The sequence below is a fragment of the Phycodurus eques genome, chromosome 3, assembly GCF_024500275.1.
Source record: "Phycodurus eques isolate BA_2022a chromosome 3, UOR_Pequ_1.1, whole genome shotgun sequence".
Classification (NCBI taxonomy): domain Eukaryota; kingdom Metazoa; phylum Chordata; class Actinopteri; order Syngnathiformes; family Syngnathidae; genus Phycodurus; species Phycodurus eques.
The window spans coordinates 20,581,538-20,600,768 of record NC_084527.1 but is presented as its reverse complement, the minus strand read 5'-3'; the positions used below and the strand labels follow the sequence as shown (position 1 = coordinate 20,600,768).

General features: G+C 39.8%; 1 protein-coding gene across 42 annotated transcripts in view; it reads right to left on the bottom strand.

Annotated features, from left to right (window-relative positions):
- camk2b1 (calcium/calmodulin-dependent protein kinase (CaM kinase) II beta 1) overlaps positions 1 to 17,272 on the bottom strand; it is a 67,661-nt gene extending 50,389 nt beyond the window's left edge. For all 42 annotated transcript variants that reach the window (XM_061672498.1, XM_061672500.1, XM_061672503.1 and 39 more), the window contains exons 1-5: positions 17,013 to 17,272; positions 15,304 to 15,398; positions 10,568 to 10,627; positions 10,411 to 10,465; positions 9,029 to 9,094 (exon numbers count right to left, since the gene is read on the bottom strand). In XM_061672498.1, the coding sequence (XP_061528482.1) occupies positions 9,029 to 9,094; positions 10,411 to 10,465; positions 10,568 to 10,627; positions 15,304 to 15,398; positions 17,013 to 17,074 (338 nt within the window). In that variant the 5' untranslated portion in view covers positions 17,075 to 17,272. The remainder of the gene's footprint in view (positions 1 to 9,028; positions 9,095 to 10,410; positions 10,466 to 10,567; positions 10,628 to 15,303; positions 15,399 to 17,012) is intronic.
- Between the last annotated feature and the right edge of the window lie 1,959 nt (positions 17,273 to 19,231).

Here is a 19,231-nt window from a genome sequence, read left to right as displayed (position 1 = left end):
CTAATAGCAAGCGCTCAGAGACACGCAGCCTGCAGGATTCACACCCACAGTGTCTAGTGAGTGGGAGGACTGAAAGAGAGCTTTACATGTGTTGTGTCCGTGTGTGTGTGTGTGTGTGTGTGTGTGTGTGTGTGTGTGCATGTGTGCCTGTGCGGCAACATGCCCCAATCTCCATTTCTTAACTAGGAACAGGAACAGTCTTCCTATTGCACACTCATAATTTTACGTCCTGCTATTTATGAGGCATATTATAATAAATAGTATACACGATTCGGACTATTCTTAGGCAAAATAAAAAGCCATTTTGAGTGGTTTCCCATACTCCAAAACTCACCAAATTTAGCAGGTGTGTGGTTATATTGGTGAAAATGTACGTTCCTTCAAAGGAGAACTCGTCCTACTGGAATATTTTGAAAATTCAGCTCTCAACGACAGTTTCAGTTAGCAACATGAAATTTGGTAGGCATGTCTGTCATGAGTAGCCCGACAAGAAAGTCTCAAGCACCCATGCCCGAAAAGGCACAGGATGTCTGCCATTTTGGTTTAAAATGGCCATCGTAGGGTCATTTTGGCCATTTTTCCAGGTGACTTTTTAAGATGATCTCACCCTCCCGGAATATTTCAGAAATTCATCCCTCGAAGACAGTTTCACATTGCAACATTAAATTTGAAATGTTTGGTTTGGTTTCAAGAAGCCATGCCATAAAAGACACAGGAGGTCTGCCATTTTGGTTTGAAGTATCTTAGGGTAAAAGATGAATTCCTACTGGAATAATTTTAAAAATTCAGTCCTCGAAGATAGTTTCACAAAGAGATTTGGTCCTGTCATACTGTCTTGCATGTTTTTGTTTTCACATTAAGGACAAACGTCCTGTTTTTGTTTTAATTCCTCATTTTAAAAAAGACTAAGAAATTTTTGCTCATCTTTTTGAGATTGTAGGGTGAAAGCTGCAGCTGGCTACTAGTGTGGACTGAATGGGTGGCAAGAATGGCAAAATGAAATGCCAGTATTTTGAGGGTAAAAATTCTGACAGCAACATATTGAAGGGAAAAAAAAGAACTATGAACTAGTTTGTATTTGGACTGGTGAACTTAGTTCAAAACTTTAAATTGTGAACTATGAACTATACCAGTTCATTTTTGGAACTTTGAACTACTTCATGTAGAACTTTCCCAACACTGATTCTGTATTATTTCACATATCACAGGTTTAAAAAAAAAAAAAATAATTCCCCCCCAATATCGTGCAGCCCTCCCCTGTATAATTGTGTTGAGTCCTTGGGTGTGAAGAGACAAGGGCCATCCCCCCAAACATTTCCTGCCAAGTCTGAAGCAAACAATTGTCCAACAGGTCTCGCTTAGACAAACAATTAAGTGTCAGGGCCCCTGTCCAAGCGTTGATTGATTAAGAGATAATGAGGTGTGTCCTTAGACATTTGCACATATAATTACAAGCTTCACATGCTAATACCATAGTGGTTTCACACCATCACAGCTACAGATGTTTTGAGTGATAATATCAAATAATTTTGGACATATCGGTTGGACCAAGACCTCCTGAAAAAGACCTCTACATCAACTTTAAGCCTTAAGGTCGTCCACCTTCGTTTGTAACCTAATGACAAAAATAGTCACCTTCTCAGGAAAATGTGATAATCCTTTAAAGAAGTCAATACATTAGCATGATCATTTATACAACAGTTGCTTCCGACCAAGCAATTTGGTACAAAAAGTAAAACTGGCTTCATTTGTTTAATTTTTTTGGTCAGTGTTGACCCTGAGGCTTTGTCTAGTAAGCATGTTGCGCAAATGACTAACTTCGCGGCTTACGCAACTGTTTGGAGAACCATTTGTGTTGGCGGAGCCAAATGAGAGATTCTGGCGGAGCCAAATGAGAGATTCACGAACAAACCATAATTTGTTGTCACTTAGAATAAAGAGTAAAAGGTGTGAAATAGTGCTCCATGCTTTGAATGGGGGAAAGTAGGGCCATCTGCTGGCCAAATTTGACCTATATTCACTCAACACAGCCAAAATGGCTTAAAAATAGCCATAACAAGTATACAGTAATTATCCATGTGCCCCCGAGTGGAGTGAGAAAAAAAAACTCCTAGCACAGATTTCAGCGTATCAAACATTGACAATCAAGTGATTCTGACAAAGTGTGATGGAAAACAGTTCCAAGTTTGTGTGCATGCGTGTGTGTCCGACTAATTATCACTGCTAATTAGTCCCACTTCCTGCTGGTCTCCAAGGGAGAGAGGGTAGGTGGTGGGGAGGGACCTGGCCTTGATGACTGACATTAAGAAGATGGGCGGTAGGGGCGGGGGGGAAGAAGAGTTCAGTACCTCAGCTGGTACACTAAAAGATGACATTTGATTTGAAAAGCTTAAAAAAAATTGAACGAAAAGAAACGTACTAGTTCAATAGCAAGCTGGATAAACTTGTTATAGTTTTAAAATGCTTGTGTTTGGAATTTGCATTTTTTAATGTTTGTATTTGAAATGTTTGTGATATTGAACATTAGTGTTTTTGATTGTGTGCCTTTTCTAAAGTATGTGTTTTCCACTGTTGCGTTTTCAAATCCAAGCTTGTGCTCCAACAAAGAAATCCATTTTATATATATCCAATGCAAACATGCTATGCTTGTCTGCCTCCATTGTGGGACAAAGCACAGTAAAACAAAGATGCTTAACGGAAAGAGTGGTCCATATTCATGAAACCTAATGAAGCAGACTAATGGCACTAAGTGAAGTATAATAAGTCCACTGCACACTAATCAACTCTGCGCATTCACTCTTGCTCTCTCTTTGTGCCATGATTTAATCTATCAAAATATGCAGATTTGAATATTTGCTGTCATAATTCTAAGTCAAAACATCTAACCTTGGCTGTCCCTCTGATGAGTTCATTTCTAAGTTTTTATCCAACCTGGTCACTCGTAGAGCAAACCTCAACATCTTCATTTCCGCCACCTCCAGCTCTCCTTCCTCTTGTCTCTTCAGTGCCACAGTCTCCAATCTGTACATCATGGCTGGCCTCACCACTGTTTTATAAACATTGCCCTTCATCCTAGCAGAGACTCTTCTGTCACATAACACAGCTCCTCCTTCCTCCACCCGTTCCAACCTGATGGCCACCTTTCTTCACTTCCTTACCACACTCACCATTGCTCTGGACGGTTGACCCCAAGTATTTAAAGTCCTCCACCCTTGCTATCTCTTCACCATGTAGCCTCACCCTTCTGCCACCACCCCTCTCATTTATGCACATATATTCTGTCTTACTTCGGCTAATCTTCATTCCTCTCCTTTCCAGTGCATCCCTCCATCTTTCTAATTGTTCTTCACCTTCCCCTGCTTTCACTGCAGATCACAAAGTCATCTGCAAACATCATGATCCACGAGGATTCCAGTCTAACCTCATCGGTCACCCTATCCATCACCAATGCAAACAGGAAGGGGCTCAGGGCTGATCCCTGATGCAGTCACACCAACATCTTAAACTCCTCTGTCACACCTACAGCACAGCTCACCACTGTTCTGCTTCCCTCATACATGTCCAGTATTATTCTAACATACTTCTCTGTCACGCCAGACTTCTGAATGCAGTACCAGAGTTCCTCTCTGGGTACACTGTCATAGGCTTTCTCTAGATCCACCAAGACAAAATGTGGCTCCTTCTGACCTTCTCTGTACTTTTCCATCAACATCCTCAAAGCAAATAATGCATCTGTGGTACTCTTTCTAGGCATGAAACCATACTGTTGTTCACAAATACTCACTTCTGTCCTGAGTCTAGCCTCCACTACTCTTTCCCATAACTTCATTGTGTGGCTCATCAACTTTAATCCTCTATAGTTTCCACAGCTCTGCACATTACCCTTGTTCTTAAAAATGGGCACTGGCACACTTTTCCTCCATTCCTCAGGCATCTTCTAAGCCGCTATAATTCTGTTGAACAAGCTGGTCAAAAGCTTCACAGTCACCTCTCCTAGATGTTTCTATACCGCCACAGAAATGTCATCAGGACCAACTGCCTTTCCATTTTTCATCCACTTCAGCCATTTCCATCCGTTTTGCAAAGTCTACCACCACCTGTCCCTCAAAGTTCCTTTCCTGGATGCCGTACTTACCCATTACTACCACAACCCCAATTCCAATGTAGTTGGGACGTTGTGTTATACATAAATAAAAACAAAATACAATGATTTGCAAATCATGTTCAACCTATATTTAATTGAATACACCACAAAGACAAGATTATTTAAAGTTCAAATTGATAAACTTTATTCCATCCATCCATCCATCCATCCATTTTCTGAGCCGCTTCTCCTCACTGGGGTCGCGGGCGTGCTGGAGCCTATCCCAGCTGTCATCGGGCAGGAGGCGGGGTACACCCTGAACTGGTTGCCAGCCAATCGCAGGGCACAAACAAACAAACAACCATTCACACTCAGTCACACCTACGGGCAATTTAGAGTCTCCAATTCATGCATGTTTTTGGGATGCGGGAGGAAACTGGATTGCCCGGAGAAAACCCACGCAGGCACGGGGAGAACATGCAAACTCCACACAGGCGGGGCCGGGGATTGAACTCGGGTCCTCAGAACTGTGAGGCTGACGCTCTAACCAGCCGTCCACCGTGCCGCCATAAACTTTATTGTTTTTAGCAAATAATCATTAACTTAGAATTTTATGGCTGCAACACGTTCCAAAAAAGCTGGGACAGGGTCATGTTTACCACTGTGTTACATCACCTTTTCTTTTAACAACATTCAATAAACGTTTGGGAACTGAGGACACTAATTGTTGAAGCTTTGTAGGTAGAATTCTTTCCCATTCTTGCTTGATGTACAGCTTCAGCTGTTCAACAGTCCGGGGTCTCTGTTGTCGTATTTTACATTTCATAATGTGCCACACATTTTAAATGGGAGACAGGTCTGGACTGAAGGCAGGCCAGTCTCGTACCCGCACTCTTTCACTACGAAGCCACGCTGTTGTAACATGTGCAGAATGTGGTTTGGCATTGTCTTGCTGAAATAAGCAGTGGCGTCCATGAAAAAGACTTTGCTTGGATGGCAGCATATGTTTCTTCAAAACCTGTATGTATATTTCAGCATTAATGGCGCCTTCACAGATGTGTAAGTTACCCATCCCATGGCACTAACACAGCCCCATACCATCACAGATGCTGGCTTTTGAACTTTGTGTCCATAACAGTCCGGATGGTTCTTTTCCTCTTTGGCCCGGAGGACACGACGTCCACAATTTCCACAAACAATTTGAAATGTGGACTCGTCGGACCACAGAACACTTTTCAACTTTGTATCAGTCCATCTTAGAAGAGCTTGGGCCCAGAGAAGCCGGCGCCGTTTCTGGGTGTTGTTGATCAATGGCTTTTGCTTTGCATAGTAGAGTTTCAAGTTGCACTTTCGGATGTAGTGCCGAACTGTATTTACTGACATTGGTTTTCTGAAGTGTTCCTGAGCCCATGTGGTGATATCCTTTACACATTGATGTCGGTTTTTGATGCAGTGCCACCTGAGGGATCGAAGGTCACGGGCATTCAATGTTGGTTTTCGGCCTTGCCGCTTACATGCAGTGATTTCTCCAGATTCTCTGAACCGTTTGATGATATTATGGACCGTAGATGATGAAATCCCAAAGTTCCTTGCAATTGTACGCTGAGGAACATTGTCCCTAAACTGTTCAACTATTTTCTCACGCACTTGTTCACAAAGAGGTGAACCTCGCCCCATCTTTGCTTGTGATTGAGTGAACAATTCAAGGAATCTTCTTTTATACCCAATCATGGAACCCACCTGTTCCCAATTAGCCTGTTCAGTTGTGGTATGTTCCACATAGGTGTTTGATGAGCTTTCCTCAACTTTCTCAGTCTTTTTTTCCACCTGTCCCAGATTTTTTGGAACATGTTGCAGCCATAAAATTCTACGTTAATGATTATATGCTTAAAAACAATCAAGTTTATCAGTTTGAACATTAAATATCTTGTATTTGTAGTATATTCAATAAAATATAGGTTGAACATGATTTGCAAATCATTGTATTCTGTTTGTATTTATGTTTAACACGTCACAACTTAATTGGAATTGGTGTTGTACTTTGTCGAGCTCCTTCCAGAATTTCTCTTTCAGCTCGAGGTCATAATATTATACATAACACCCTGAATTTTAAGTTTCATCCTCTTCACTTGATCTGATACTCTTTTCACCTTCAAGACATTCTTAGCTAACACTTGTTTTAAAATAACTCTTACTCCATTTCTCTTCCCATCTACACCATGGTAAAATTATTTAAACCCTGCACCTAAATTTCTAGCCTTACTGCCTTTCCACCTGGTCTCCTGGGCACACAATATATCAACCTTTTTCCTCATCATCATGTCAACATACTCCTGAGTTTTTCCTGTCATAGTCCCAACATTCAATGTCCCCGCATTCATTTCCAGGCTCTGTGCTTTCCTCTTCTCTTTCTTCCTAAGAACCCGCTTTCCGTTCAAACGCTCATATTTGTTTGGCAAACTTTTAAGCCGGATGCCCTTCCTGACGCAACCCTCTGCATTTATCCAGGCTTGGGACCGGCCTACAGTTTGCACTGGCTTGTGCCCCCATAGGGCTGCATTATGGTTTAAACTACTAATGTAGGCAATTTAACACTTTTACGGTTTGGCAACAATTTGCTGCAGGGCTCGGTCTCTCCGCCTCGTGAATAGCAAAGAGTTTACCCTAAAGTGAAAATACACAATATGGAGACCCTATAATTTAAAACATAGAGTGAAGTATTACCTCTATAAAGACACCTGTCCACAGAATCAATCAATCAGACACCAACCTCTCCATCATGGGGAAGACCAAAGAACTCTCTAAGGACATCCAGGATACGATTGTAGGCCTGCACCAGACTGGAATTGGCTACAAGACCATTGGCATGAGGCAGGGTGAGAAGGAGACAACTGTTGGTGCAATAATTAGAAAATGGAATAAACATGGGCGGCACGGTGGAAGACTGGTTAGCACATCTGCCTCACAGTTCTGAGGACCCGGGTTCAAATCCGGCCTCCCCTGTGTGGAGTTTGCATGTTCTCCCCGTGCCTACGTGGGTTTTCTCCGGGTACTCCGGTTTCTTCTCACATCTCCAAAACATGCATGGTGGGTTAATTGAAGACTCTAGATTGCCCATAGGTGTGAATGTGAGTGCGAATGGTTGTTTGTCTATGTGTGGCCTGCGATTGGCTGGCGACCAGTTCAGGGTGTACCCCACCTCTCACCCAAAGATAGCTGGGATAGGCTCAAGTACGCCCCTGACCCTAGTGAGGATAAGCGGTACAGAAAATGGATGGAATGAAAAACATAAAATGACTGTCAATCTCCCTCAGTCTGGGGCTCCTCGCAAGATTTCACCTCTTGGGGTCTCAATGATGATGAGAAAGGTAAGGCATCAGCTACACCCACTACATGGGCAGCGCTTGTTAATGATTTCAAGGCAGCCGGGACCACAGTCACCAAGAAAAACGTTGGTAACACACTACGCAGTAATGGATTAAAATCATGCAGCGCCCGTAAGGTCCTTCTGCTCCAGAAGGCACATGTACAGGCCTGTCCTAAGGTTGCCATTGAACATCTGAATGATTCAGAGAATGATTGGGAGAAGGTGATGAGGTCAGATGACACCAAAATCGAGCTGTTTGGAATCAATTTGACTCGTTGTGTTTGGAGGGAGAGGAATTCAGACTATGACCCCAAGAACACCATCCTCACTGTCAAGCATGGAGGTGGAAGCATTATGCTTCAGAGGTGTTTCTCTGCAAAGGGGACAGGTCAACTTCACCGCATCAAGGGAAATATGGATGGTCCCTTTTACGGTGAAATCCTGGGTGACAACCTCCTTCTCTCAGCCAGAAAACTTAAAATGGGTCGTGGATGGGGCTTTCAGCACAAAGATGACCCAAAGCGCACAGCCAAGGAAATGAAAGAGTGGCTAAAGAAGAAGCACGTAAAGGTCCTGAAGTGGCCTAGCCAGTCTCCAGACCTAAATCCTAAAGAAAATCTAAGGAGGGAGCTGAAGCTTCGAGTTGCCAAGGCACAGTCTCAAAACCCTGAGGATTTGGAGAGGATCTGCAAAAAGGAGTGGTCCAAAATTCTTCCAAAAGATGTATGCAGACCTGCTGATCAACTACAAGAAACGTCTGGCCTCGGTACTGGGCAACAATGGCTTCTCCACAAAGTAATATTTTGATAAGGGGTCAAATAATTATTTCCCTCAATGAATTGTAAAATAATTTGAATCTTTTGTTTTTTTTGTGTGATTTTCTTTTTGATATTATGTCTTTCCCTGTTAAAATACACCTACCATTAAAATTATAGACCGTTCATGTTTTTGTTAGTGGGTAAACTTACAAAATCAGTGAGGGATCAAATAATTATTTCCTCCATTCTATATAGTTTTACCACTGCCACACGCTTTGAAAACATTTTAACTTATTAAAACATACTTTTCACTCTAAATGTATTTGAACAGCGAAAAAAAAAACTGCAAGCATAAAATGTGTAGAAAACAACTGTAGATATTGTAGTGCTTCTGTACATTGATGTGCCTTTCAGAGGCGGGGCCTGGTGGGGTGGCATGTGACTTCGTTGAGTCAGTGTGTGAGTGTCTGGGCGTGAGCTGTGGGCAACAACAGCTCCTGCGTGAGTGCTTTGAGTGTGTTTCACTGTTCTCCTGGCGCTCAATAAGCAATGGCGAGTGTGGCTCTCCTTTCCCACATGTGAGGGCATTACAGTAATTACATATACTATACAGTAATGATTAAACAAAAAGGTCACTTAAAAAAAAAATTCACTATAGCAGGGGCGCGAACAGCAATATTATCACTGTACAAATAAAGTCACCTTGCCTATTGAAGCAGTTGAGACAAAATGGGAGCAGTGCATGCAGCAGAGGCACTTTTAATTCACTCTCAACTAGTTCACTGTCTAAAGAAGAGTTTTTGAAAGCACAGTTCCTACCTGGCATCAGCCTCACTGTAGTACTCTCGGGCTACGATGTCCTCGAACAATTCACCTCCAGTCACCCTGCATGATGACACACACACACACACACACACACACACATTAACACACACGAACAGTGCATCTAATTTCTTTCTTCATCCCCTTCCCCAACCCACACGGTAACCATGGAAACTAGAAGGGGATCACACAGAGAGATGGATGCAGTTGGCGTGGGAGTTGGTATGAGTATTGGGGGGGACATGAGAAAGAGTTATGTAATTGTATCTGTAGGAAAACGAGGAGGAGGAAGGAGGAGAGGAAAAGGAAAAGTGGAGGAATGAAGGAAAACAAACAAGAGCAGAGGACAGCAGTGAGGAAATGAGGAAAGTTGTAAATAATGAGAATACTTTAGTGAAGATGAAATGAGAGGGGCACGACAAGAAACAGGAGGAAGGGCACAGAAGAAGCGTGAAGATGAGAAAAGAGAGGAGGAGTAGAAAAAACAGAAGAAATGAGAAGGGGGAACAAGAGGAGAGGAAATGATAAGAAAAGAATAGAGGAAATCAGAAGATATAACAGAGGAACTAAGAAGTGGAAATAGGTGAAGAGGAAATGCAAGGAGCAAATGAAAGGAGAGGACATCAGGAGGAGGAAACAAGAAGTGAGAGAGCAGGAAATGAGGAGAGGAACTGGGAAGAGGAAATGAGAGAGAACAGAAAATGAGAGAAGGTATGAGATCCATCCATCCATTATCTATACCGCTTAAAATGAGAAAAGGAAATGAGAAGAGGAAAACAGAGATTAAATGAGTAGCCAAAACAAGAGGAAACAAGATGGGAAGGAGAAACAGGAGGAAATAAGATGCGAAAAGGAGACGAGAGAGGAAACACTGAGAGGAAACAGGAAGAGAAGAAATGAGAATAGAAAACGAGTAGAGGAAAGGAAAAAAGGAGATGAGATGTAAAAAAATAGTAGATAGCAGAGGAAATGTGAAAAGGAAATGAGAAAATTAAATGAGAAGACAAAAAAGGAGACAAAAATGAGAAGAGGAAAGACGATGAGAAAAAATAGGAGGAAACAGGAAAGGCAACAAGAAGAGAAAAAATAAGAAGTGGAAACAAGAGTAGAGGAAACAAGAAGATGGGGAACGAGAGAGGAAACTACAATGTGGAAATGAAGAGAGGTAACGAGAAGAGGAGGCAGGAGTAAAAGAAAGGGGGGAGAAGTAACGAGGAGAGGAGACAAGACAACATCAATGAAATGAAGAGAAAATGAGAATGGAAAGAGGATGAAAGGAAGAAAGGAAACAGGAAGAGAAGAAATGAGATGAGATGAAATAAGAGGAAACAAGCTTAACCTTGAACCTTATCTCCCATGAAAGTAAAGATGTGACTTACAAGTCAAAGAGCAGATAGTGGAAGCCCTCTTCTGATATGCTGTCATGAAGACGAACTGCAACGCAAATACACAGTTTGTTTACCAAAAGCAACAATTATCATCTCATTACGTGTGTGTGTGTGTGTGGGGGGGGGGGGGGGGGGGGGGGGTCCTCACCAATGTTGGGATGTTTGAGCAGCCGACAGATGCGAGCCTCTCGTTCCAGCTTCTGGTGATCTGACAAATGAACGACAAAGTCACAATTCAAAAGAAAAAAAAAGACACCTTGTCATGGAGGCTACTTGAATTAATGCCCTGTTTTTAACATAAGGATTACCATTGTAGTCACTGATGGTGGAGTGGTACACTCGCCTGACTTTGGTGTGGGCAACGGGGGTTCAGTTCCCACTCAGCGACGGTGTGAATGTGGGTGCGAATGGTTGTCCGTGTCTATATGTGCCCTGCGACTGACTGGCGACCAGTTCAGAGTGTAGTCCGCCTTTCGCCCTAAGTCAGCTGGGATAGGCTCCAGCATGCCCTGCGATAAGCGGTGTGGAAAATGAATGGATGGTTGGATGGATTACCAGTGGCTGCCACAACTGTCCCTCAAACACGAGTACCGCCTCTTTACAGCTTTTTTTTTTTTTTAAACATTGTTTTCTTTGACTTTTCGAATGTAAAACACACACAATTGCAATTAATTGCAAAAAATAATTGTCGAAAACTGTAAAGCAAAGCTATCAAACACAAGGCCCCAGGGGGCAGATCCGACCCCCCACATCATTTTATGTAGCCCGCAAAAGCAAACCATGTGTGACAACTTCCATAATGCTTGCTAACATCTGTACAAAAATGTCTAATTGTCATATGTAATACATAACTGCCTTGAGATATTTTAAGCATTTCTTGTTACTAAAACCCTTTTTGGCCCTCTAAAAGAAACCATAACTATAATGTGGCCCACGACAAAAATGACCTTGACACCTCGAGTGTAAAGGGTATTATAATAATAATAATAATTAATAATAATAATAATGCTAAAATTATAGTCAAATGAAATGTGAAAAATAATCAATTAAAAACAAAAATAAGTACATAAATATAAAATAGAAATTTAAAAAAATCTAAAAAAAAATCAAATGAGATGTTATTTTTAAAAATTAAAATAAAATATATTACAAAAGATACCGACAGATAAAATTAAAATACGATATAAATTATGAAATATGAAATATAAATAAAATACTTTATATTGACACAAATTATAAAGAATCACAAAAAACACAAATATGAATTTAATAAATAATTAACAGAAAAAAACAAAACATAAAAACAGAAATACAATAACAAATCATATGGAATATACATGTATACATATAAAACGGCAATAAAAACTGATACAATAAAATCATGTAGCTTAACAAAATATAAAATGTAAAAACTATACAATAAGGAAATATACATTAAGAAATAAAAAATAAAATGCAAATAAAGAAAATATTTGCAAAACTAAATCGATTAATATATGCATAAAAAATAAAATATCAGTAAAAAAAAACATTTAAAATAAGCAATTATGCACTATACATTACAAAATGTTTTTTTAACAGTTGTTTTATTTAAATTGTAATTGTATGAAAATAACTACTTGGCAGCAATCAGTTGAAATGAGATGACAGTGTAGTAGACAGAACCTCTCATATCATCGTTACTCTGTTTTATTAACCCGATTTTGGATTATTAACGTATAATGCATTGGCCTCTGCTATTGGCCGGGAATAATTGACGTCCCCCCTAAAAGGGGTATGTAATTGTGTATAGATGCCACAAGATGGTGGCAAAGCACTTCTAACATAGAAGATCATAAAGTACCAACACTAAGCATCTAGCATGTAAACAACTATGAACACCTGCAACATACATGAGTGTATTCAGTAGTTAAATTATTCAACACAAACAAACCACCTTCACATGAGGCTCATCAATAGTATTATCTAGCATACTGGTTGAGACGTTTTTCACCAAGTATTACCTAAAAAAATACTTCGCTCTCCAAGCACCACCATCGTGATCAATATTAAAATACATTAGCATAGCAGGCGTATGTGTTCATCAAAAATTTTAAAAGTTTATTCCTAAAGTACATTTAATATTGTTGTAAGTCACTGTAACAGTATGCAAAGTTTGAACATTAATGCTGCATGTAAAGATGGAAAAATAAAACACTATTTAAATAATGATTCAATTAGAATGTATAGCACATGAAAGTTAAATGAAAGATTTTACCAAATAGGTGGTCGAAATTTTTTTTTCTAAAAGATTGAATGCAAATGTACTTAAAAGTGAAACACAACTGAACTGCACTCAACAAATGTACTTTACTGAACTAAAAAGACATTTAAGCCACTGTAACATTATGCACGGTTTGAACGTTTAAATCAGTAATTGTTTCGCGTACTACTAGAGGGAACCCACCACACTGAGAATCACTGATTTAGCATACTAGCCCGAATAACACGCTAGCACTAACTGATGTGACATAACACATGGGTGAAAAAATATGCACACTAGCACATTACACAAACACTATTAAGTCATTAAACCTACCAATTGGTCGATTAGTTAATTTCATTTTTTTGGGGGAGGGAACTTTATTTTTATCAAACACTGAAAAAAAACAATATAGAAAATTCCTTGACAACATCACAGAGTCGTTATTTTAAATCGATCATGGAGATTTTTGTCAAAGGCCCATCCATCCCGACGCTACGATGGCGTAACTTCACATGGAGCGTCTGGGAGCCAATCAGTGGGGATAAACCGTTAGCCTCCCGCTAATAACGGCAGGATAATCTGGGATGGATTTAGTCTCATTAAAAGACGCTCACTGCAATGACTGACACGGGGGGAGTGACATCACATGGATGAGGGAACCCTCCCAGCCAACCTCCAGGCCTTGCTACCCCACCACCCGGGACGGTCCAAAAATGAACAGAGCCGCCCCCGTGAGTCAGGACCGTTTGAGTACAAAGAGAGCAAAAGCCTGCCAATCAATTACCCCTTAATTGGCATGCAGGAAGATTCAGTAGAACTAGTTTCGTTTAACAGTCTCTGTAAACATTAGCGGCCGGCGCTAGCACACGCGCTTTATTGGCAGTTGGAAAAAGGCACTTCATTAAAGCCGGTATTGATTAATCAGTCGGGATAACTCACATGGTGCATCATCACACAACATAAATGTCAATACATGAAATAAATACACATTTTTAAAATGAAATTTAAAATTGTATGATTTAAAAAAATATAAATTCATATATACTGTCATAATGTCAGGCAAATATTAAAAACAATAACATTAATCTAAATACAAATAAAATTAATGTAATTGAAATAATAAAAAAACTAACAAACTTAAATGAAAAAACTAAAACTGTAAACTAAAAATAAAAAAAGATGTACACATGTATAACAATATAAAGTATTACATAATACAAAATAAAATGTAAAATACTAACAACGAAATAAAATAGAGTACAAAATCGGGTCGCTAATTACCCACAAAGATATGAATATTATGCGTATTAAAAAGGGGAAATATATACATGTATATTACACATAAAATAAATAATACAAATTTATTTCAATTTAAATTAGATGCTTTTAAAATAGAATGATTAAAATAGATATATATGTACACATATATATATATATATATATATATATATATATATATAAATGTAAACAAAAGCGAAAAAATTACAAATGACAATAGCAATCAAAATAATAAAAATACAAATTGAATTATAAATTAAATGTTCTTAAAATAGAGAGATTAAAATGGAAAAAAGTATTTTTTTAATCATTTTTAAGTTAAGCGCAATTGAATAGAGAAAAGGGATACATTTCAGATGAATAGTGGTCTAAATCAAAGTTTAGTTCCAATTTTGACATATAGCGGGCAACAGTGCAACACTGGGCCATTTCCAAGATGGCCGTGCCCATGAAACCACGCTTCCCCTCGCAAACTTGTCCAAGAAAGCGAGGTTCATGCATTGATAAAAGTCTCAGAAAGTAAGAAGTGCTTTCACTTGCTTCGATTTCACCTAGACTACTATTGCACTGAACAATTTTTCTAATCCCAATTAGTTTCTTTTGTATGTTCGTATAAGTGAATGTTATTTATCATCTTTCATGACATAGTGACAGATTTAACAGATATCTGGACTTGGACCACTTTTGTACTTAACTTTTTTTTCCTAATCTCAGTTTGTTTATTTTCTTCCACGCAACCTTATGGTAAATGGACTGCAATTATATAGCGCTTCATCTACACCTAAAGTGCCCAAAGCACTTTACAAAGCCTCACATTCACACACACACATTTATACACCAATGGGCAGCTCCTCCCAGGCCCGTTGGTAGCAAATTAGGGTTCATTGTCTTGCTCAAGGACACTTCGACATGCGGACGGTCGGAGCCGGGATTCAAACCAGCTACCCTTCGGTCACTGGACGACGCACTCTACCTACTGAGCCACAGCCGCCCCACAACCAAGACAATACTGACCAGGATCTAACACATGAAACTAAAGGTTATGTTGGTCAGTTGTTGATAAAAGTGCAAGCAATTTGATCCAATATGAATGAATGGATGGATAGAAGAAATAATCATTGCCATATTGTATACATCCCTTTCTTGCAAAAAAAAAAAAGGAGTTAGCCCACACTAGTTCTCAGTGGCTCTGCTCCATATACACTTGAAAATGTTTAAATTGAAAATTTTGAGGAGGAAGTAATTTCAACGTGTGAGCTTGATACACTACAGTCGCTAAAATAGCCACTAAACGACAAAAGACTAAAAACATTAAACATACAACATAGAAAAGCTGACAACACATGACAGGAAATGCTTACCTCTGGCGGATAGCTTTTTGGTGTTGATGATTTTGGCCGCGTACTCCTGTCCCGTGCATAACTTCACGCATCTACGCACTACCGAAAAGGCACCCCTGGAACACAAAAACAAACAAAAGAACATATTACGCTACATATATATTTGCAAAAATTATATATTTTATATGAATATTTTCTATAAAAACGAGGTGTATTTTTTAAGAAAAAAACGTTTTTACAAAGTTTGACAAAAAATATTTAATATTTTCTATAGGTCAAAAGGTCTTCTATTTGAGAAAAAGTGTTGTATTATCCTATGCAAAGGTGGCATATTTACAAAGAAACTCAGTATTTTAAAGGTAGTGTATATGCACACACACACATATATGTGTGTGTGTGTGCACACACATATATGTGTGTGTGTGTGCAAAATCCTCTTGGACCCCCCCCCCCCCCCCCCCCGCATCCCGGTCCCCAGCTCTTCCAGCTCCTTCCCTCAGGTAGGCGCTACCGATCAATACAAACTAGAACTAGCAGACATTCCAACAGCTTCTTTCCTCTTGCGATCAACTTCTTAAACACCTGACCTACAATTCCATTACAACATGCTGGCAATTTTTTGACTTGTGTTCGTTGTCACATTTCTGCGGGGCCAATTATACATTACTCGTGCACTCACAGTAGTAGTCTCGCCACGCTGCACTATTTGCATATCTGTTGTTGACCAATACTGGCCACTCATGCCAGAGTAGCATCTGCCCCATTTGCACACTGATTGAGGCGTATCTGTAACATTTGCACAACCAACATTGTGCCAGATGATCGCACTACTACTAACTTTAAACTGCATACACTCCTTGAAGTCTCTGCACCCTTTGCACAATGGCCATTGCACCGAACTATTGCAATATTAGTCATTTGAACTGCTCTAAGTGCTAGAGGACTCTGCATCCTTTTGCACAATTGTTAAAAAAATTTTTTAAAAATTACCGGCATTACCAGATAACTAGCAACCCTTTACTGCTCAGTGACTCTTTTTTTTTTTTTGTCAATATCTTTATGTCTCAAAAGTGTTCTCTGTCAATTGACTGTCTGTTGTCGTACTAGAGCAACTCCAACTACCGGAGACAAATTCCTTGTGTGTTTTTGGACATACTTGGCAAATAAAGATGATTCTCAGATGATGAATCATCTGATTCTCAGAATCATCTTTACACACAAATTTTTTTAAAGGATATATATTCGAAAAAGAAGTGAAATACTATCTATACAACAGAATATTGATTTAAAAAAATCTAAATAAGTCGAATTTGTGAAACAAAAAAAAGTTTTGTTTGCGTAACAGATAAATACTTTAAAACAAAATTAGGAAAATAACAATATGATAATATTTTATCATTCACAAACAGCTTGTTACGACATACAAATTATTAGCAATATCAATATTATTATATTTCATCAAGCAAATGTGCCACGCCACAGATTATTCTGTTGTTAACATTTTAAAAAACACGCGTGTCGTGTGTTTTGAGAGCAGTCATCCACAAAACGCACGCCTGCGTGCGTGCGCGCGCACAAAAACAGCCACGGCGCGCGCACGTAGTCACACGCACACCCACGCATACACGTTGGCTGGCCCGGGAGCTCCGCGACCGTCGTCCCTCCAGCCCACACGCCGCCAAGGGACGACAGTCGCCGAGCTCAGAAGGCTGTGTCCGGTTGTGACTCACTTGCCAAGTTCCTCATACAGCTGATACTCGTCAGTGAATCTTGTACAGGTTGTCGTAGCCATGTTTCCCTCTTCTTCTTCTTCTTCTTCTCCGTTTTCTTCTTCTTTGCCTCCCCGCCCCCGGTAAAATGAAAAAAAAACACACACAACAGGTCCGCCCAGTAGCCACTTAAAAACAAAGTAGTTTGTCCGGCACTGGAGGAGGAGGCGAGGTTAAATCGGGAAACACCGAGCCAATCACATAAGGTCTCTCCCTCGCTGTCCCTCTCTCTCGGTTGACAGCTCGCTCGCTCGACCAGCCCCCATAGTCAAGGTAGCCGTTCGAAGCTCAAACACACTTCCGGTCCAGACCTTCAGATGTATCAAAATAAGATTGTTTGCGCTTTCCAATATATTTTTTAACGTTTTCTTTGTAACTTTTTTTTTTTTTTACTGTTTGTCCATTTAATTTTTTTAATTTTATTTTTTTTTTACTTTGTTTCAACAAACAAAACTTACTTATTAATCCTAATAATGATAATAATCAATAGATCCCAGACTAATTGCTTGTAACTGCAGGGTGGGTCATAAGCTGGTATACACTTTTTAAATTAACTGAGGAAAGAATGAAGGAAAGAATGAAAGGAGGGTAAAAGGCAATAAGGATGTAATGGAAATAAGGGAGGAAGAAAAGAAGGGATGAAGGTAAGTAGGAAGAATTCAAATACCATGTTACATGGTTGGTATGGAAGGGAGGAAGGAAGTCCACTCTGCTCCAAAAATATTGGAACGGAAAGGTAAATTCATTTGTTTCTGTTGTATACTGAAGACATTTATTTGTGTTTCAGATCAAAAGATGAATATGAGACAAAAGTACAGAATTCCAGCTTTTATTTCATGGTATTTACATCTAGATGTGTTAAACAACTCAGGACAGAGCACCTTTCGTTTGAAGCCACCCACGTTTCATGTGAGCAAAAGCATTGGAACAGATATTATTAAATTAACTTCATGTGAATAACATTTAATATTTGGTGGCATAACCCTTATTTGCAATAACTGCATCAAGCCTGCAACCCCATTGACTGCACTAGACTGTTGCATTCTTTATTTTAAATGCTTTTCCAGTACTTTACATGCAACCTCTTTCAGTTCTTGTTTGTTTCTGGGGGTTTCGCCCCTTCAGTCTCCTCCTCAGGAGGTAAAATGCATTCTCTATTGGGTTAAGGTACGGTGATTGACTTGGCCAGTCTGCGACCTTCCACTTTTCTCCCTGATGAGGTCCTTTGTTGTGTTGGCAGTGTGTTTTGGGTCATTGTCTTGTTGCATAATGAAGCGTCTTCTGAAAAGTTTGGATGCATTTTCCTGTAAATTGCCAGACGAAATGGTTTTGTATGCTTCAGAATTCATTCTGCTGCTAGCATCATGAGTTACGTCATCAAGAAAGACTAGTGAGCCCCTTCCAGAAGCAGCCATGCAATCCCAAGCCAGGACATTACCTCTACCATGCTTCACAGATGTGCTTGTGTGTTTTGGATCATAGAAAGATCCTTTCTGCTCCTACTTTGACTTTGCCATCACTTTGGTAGAGGTTAATCTTGGTCTCATCAGTCCATAAAACTTTGTTCCAAAACCTTTGTGGCTCATCACTGTACGTCTTTGCAAAATCCAATCTGGCCTTCCGATTCTTTTTGCTGATGAGTGGTTTGCATCTTTGTGGTATGGCCTGTATAATTTCTTCTCTCGAAGTCTTCTTCGACCATGTGGATTGTGATAGCTTCACCCCTGCCCTTTGGAGGTTAGCAGTGATGTCACTGATGGTTGTCTTTGGGTGTTTCTTCACAGCTCTCATAATGTTTCTGGCATCAACTGCTGTTGATACCCTTGGCCGACCTGTTCGATATCTGTTGCTCAGTATACCAATAGTTTCTTTCCTTTTCAAGACATTCCAAATTGCTGTATTGGCTATGCCCAATGTTTGTGCAATAGCTCAGATCGATTTTCCCTTTTCTCTCAGCTTCAAAATGGTTTGCTTTTTTCCCATAGACAGCAGCTCTCTGGTCTTCATGTTTGCTTAACAGCAAATGCAGTTGTCCTGTACAGGTGAAACCCAGAGCCAAAAACATGCACTAATGTTTAAGCAATCAATCCCAAAGGTAACACCTGAGCAACTAGAAACACCCATCAGTCACATGTTCCAATACTTTTGCTTACTTGAAAAGTGGATGGCTTCAAACAAAA